A 3,588-nucleotide genomic window follows, 5' to 3' on the forward strand; every position below is an offset into this window, starting at 1 on the left:
CTGGAGACACCAGTGTCTGGATGAACTTGTTTCAATACTTTGAAGATGTAGATAGCGTAGCTCTCCTTCCGCTTGCGTCTCTTCTTCTTGTCTCCCTTCGAAATGTTCTTCTGGGCCTTGCCGGCTTTCTTTGCTGCCTTTCCGCTGATTTTCGGTGCCATTGCTAATGTTAATCGTTTGACTGACGAACACGAACTGAATGCTCGCACTAGAGCTGTGCGCGTTTATATAGCGGTTCAGTGAGTGGATGACGTCAGCGATTCGAAATTCTAAGCTCCGCCCATTTCGTCGAGTGTGCCATACTGCGAAGCATATATAAGCAGACACGCAGCGCTGTGCTCACATCATTCAGTATTTGTCGTTCGTACGAGTAACAAGCGAAATGGCGAAAACAGCAAAGAAGACTAGCGCGAAGAAACCAGTTAAGAAGAAGATTGTCCCAAAAAAAGCGACTGCCACTCCATCTAAATCAGCAAATGTTACGAAATCTAAAGCTCCAACTCGAGTGTGGGCAACGAGCCAAGCAGAAGCAAACAAAATTATCGCTGCTTTATCACCAAAAACCAAAACTCCTTCGAAACGTAAACCGAAACCAAAAACTGTTCGCGTTTGGGCTACAAGTAAGGCAGAAGCAAAGAAAATTGTTGCAGGCAAGGTAGCAAAAAAATAATTTACCAACAATGTCTGAAAGGATATCGTTTGCAAAAAAACAGCCCTTTTCAGGGCTTCCAATTTTTTTTAAAGCATTTTAATGAATCAAATATTTTCAATATCCAAAAATTATTTATACAACTAACAGCTGTCATACCTCGTTCAAGTACTAGCTGTCATAAGTGCGAGCGAATACATTGTATACCACCGTCAAAATGTCTGTCGTACTTTGCAAAAACTATTATTTTCATCGAATAAATATTTTAAGTAAATGTGAAACTGACCGAAGAAAAAACGTTCACTTCTATACATGAAAAGGAAAAATACTTCTTTGAACGAAATACGTCAACCTAATTATAGAATTTCATAGAAATCATCATATTTTTAATGCATTATCACAAATATGTGTTTGTATTTTGTAAATTCTTTATAAAAATGACTTGATGGCCCTGTTTTTCTATGAATTTGAGTTTAAATCGGGTTGCATTTAGCCACTGAAACTGTACAAGAAGTCCTCTTTTGAAAAATATATCGAACAGTCAATTTCAATTTGGACAAGAATGCCAACAAAAATAAGTATATATCAACCAAGTATTGAATTCACTGATATAATTCTGCTTTTGCACTCGAATTGAATCAATTGCAAATAAATAGAAAAAATGTATGTGATTTTTGAAATTCTTCATAAAAACTATTTGGTGGCCCTGAAAAGGGCCGATTTTTTGTTGAGATCGGGAATGCGTTTAACCACCGAAACCGTACAAAGTACGGCCTTGGCGTTTCAAAGCGTACACGACATCCATAGCGGTGACAGTCTTTCGTTTGGCGTGTTCGGTGTATGTGACGGCATCACGAATGACATTTTCCAAAAACACTTTCAACACACCACGGGTTTCTTCGTAGATCAAGCCTGAGATACGCTTGACACCGCCACGACGAGCCAAACGACGGATGGCTGGCTTGGTGATACCTTGGATGTTATCACGCAATACTTTACGATGACGTTTAGCGCCACCTTTTCCCAATCCCTTTCCTCCTTTACCACGACCGGTCATTTTGATTTAGCTGGTAGTATGTTCTTCACTCGACGAAAGACTAACACGAACTGATGCCTGCTACTGCAGCGTCACCGTATTTATACACTTCTCGCGTCGTCGTCCCCATCGTACCAATCGTACGATTCGCGCTAAAAACTTCTCCTTCGGACAACCAAATATCGCTTTTCAACGATATTTCTAACAATTTTGTTTTGAATTTACATTATTTTTAACAATTTCCAACCAAAAATAAGAAAAACTTGACAAAAAGCCGAAAAAATTCGTAATTTGAAGAATAAATAAGAATAATAACGACAACACACGCACGACGATCGTAGCGTCGCTTCTCCTGCGTCAAAAAGTATAAATAGAGTGCGCTCTTTGTACGTTGTCATTCATTCTGCGTTTGACTTTCGTTGTGTAAGCATCGTAAACTAAAAAGAAGAAGAAGAAGAAGAAGTAAAATGGCCCGTACTAAGCAAACCGCTCGTAAATCAACTGGTGGAAAGGCACCACGTAAACAGCTCGCCACCAAAGCCGCTCGTAAGAGCGCTCCAGCCACCGGAGGTGTAAAGAAGCCACATCGTTACCGTCCAGGAACAGTCGCTCTTCGTGAGATTCGTCGTTACCAGAAATCGACGGAATTGTTGATCCGCAAACTGCCATTCCAACGGTTGGTTCGTGAAATCGCTCAAGATTTCAAGACCGACTTGCGTTTCCAGAGCTCAGCCGTTCTTGCTTTGCAAGAAGCCAGCGAAGCTTACTTGGTCGGTTTGTTTGAAGACACCAACTTGTGCGCCATCCACGCTAAACGTGTCACAATCATGCCAAAAGACATCCAATTGGCCCGTCGTATCCGTGGCGAACGTGCTTAAGTGGATATTGTCAACAATTTTACAAAAATCGGCCCTTTTCAGGGCCACCAATAACTAAATTATAAAGAATTTTCAAAACATCTTTCATATATTCTTCGTAGTTTTATTTTTATTTAAACATTTAAATTCGAAATTTCTCAAACTTGTAATTCTGAACAAATATCTTATAGTTATTCTTGCACTGAAACGATTGCAAGCGATTAAATCAATTTTTATTTTATTGAATGACTGTATGAATGTAAACGGCATAATATTGAAAAGAGTCACCATATACCTCATCTGTCTCATTTTTCCCATAAATTTCAAAAATTTATCTCGGTTTATATTCTATTTACCTATTGTTTAAAATATTTCATACGGTGAAAAGCTTCTCTTTGAAAACTGATGGGGAAACGATTAACTGTTCGATTATTGTGATTTTTCAATATCATGTATTTCAAAGATGAATCAAAAGTTGTGATTTAATAACAGCGATACGTTTATGATGCATTCGAATGAAATTGTTGAAATTTTGTAGTTTGATATTTTAAAATCTTCATAAATTATTGTTTGGTGGCCCTGAAAAGGGCCGTTTTTTGTACGGTTTTGCGAAAATTATGTCGAATTTACTTTGAACTGGTGTATTTGGTGACGGCTTTGGTTCCCTCACTGACGGCGTGCTTGGCCAATTCTCCTGGCAACAAGAGACGGACAGCCGTTTGGATTTCGCGACTAGTGATGGTTGACCGTTTGTTGTAGTGAGACAAACGCGATGCTTCAGCGGCGATACGCTCAAAGATATCGTTGACGAAACTGTTCATGATGGACATGGCCTTACTGGAGACACCAGTGTCTGGATGAACTTGTTTCAATACTTTGAAGATGTAGATAGCGTAGCTCTCCTTCCGCTTGCGTCTCTTCTTCTTGTCTCCCTTCGAAATGTTCTTCTGGGCCTTGCCGGCTTTCTTTGCTGCCTTTCCGCTGATTTTCGGTGCCATTGCTAATGTTAATCGTTTGACTGACGAACACGAACTGAATGCTCGCAC

The 3,588-nt window shown here is 39.6% G+C and overlaps 3 protein-coding genes across 3 annotated transcripts; 1 reads left to right on the plus strand and 2 right to left on the minus strand.

Annotated features, from left to right (window-relative positions):
- Nucleotides 1–1,371: 1,371 nt before the first annotated feature.
- On the minus strand, nt 1,372–1,745 carry LOC129580091 (histone H4). Its single transcript, XM_055470283.1, has one exon. The coding sequence runs from the start codon at nt 1,704–1,706 to the stop codon at nt 1,395–1,397; it is 312 nt and encodes a 103-aa protein (XP_055326258.1). The 5' UTR covers nt 1,707–1,745; the 3' UTR covers nt 1,372–1,394.
- Nucleotides 1,746–2,099: 354 nt separating this feature from the next.
- LOC129580093 (histone H3) lies at nt 2,100–2,591 on the plus strand. The gene has a single exon (XM_055470285.1). The coding sequence runs from the start codon at nt 2,153–2,155 to the stop codon at nt 2,561–2,563; it is 411 nt and encodes a 136-aa protein (XP_055326260.1). The 5' UTR covers nt 2,100–2,152; the 3' UTR covers nt 2,564–2,591.
- Nucleotides 2,592–3,113: 522 nt separating this feature from the next.
- Nucleotides 3,114–3,563, minus strand: LOC129580092 (histone H2B.3). The gene has a single exon (XM_055470284.1). It carries the CDS (start codon nt 3,538–3,540, stop codon nt 3,169–3,171), a length of 372 nt encoding a protein of 123 aa, XP_055326259.1. The 5' UTR covers nt 3,541–3,563; the 3' UTR covers nt 3,114–3,168.
- Between the last annotated feature and the right edge of the window lie 25 nt (nt 3,564–3,588).

Source organism: Sitodiplosis mosellana, unplaced genomic scaffold, assembly GCF_009176505.1.
Source record: "Sitodiplosis mosellana isolate CC-2019 unplaced genomic scaffold, AAFC_SMos_1.0 Smas_scaffold_7031, whole genome shotgun sequence".
Classification (NCBI taxonomy): Eukaryota; Metazoa; Arthropoda; class Insecta; order Diptera; family Cecidomyiidae; genus Sitodiplosis; species Sitodiplosis mosellana.

Coding starts and splice junctions, on each gene's coding strand:
- LOC129580091 (XM_055470283.1), bottom strand. CDS start 1,706: ATGACCGGTCGTGGTAAAGGAGGAAAGGGATTGGGAAAAGGTGGCGCT.
- LOC129580093 (XM_055470285.1), top strand. CDS start 2,153: ATGGCCCGTACTAAGCAAACCGCTCGTAAATCAACTGGTGGAAAGGCA.
- LOC129580092 (XM_055470284.1), bottom strand. CDS start 3,540: ATGGCACCGAAAATCAGCGGAAAGGCAGCAAAGAAAGCCGGCAAGGCC.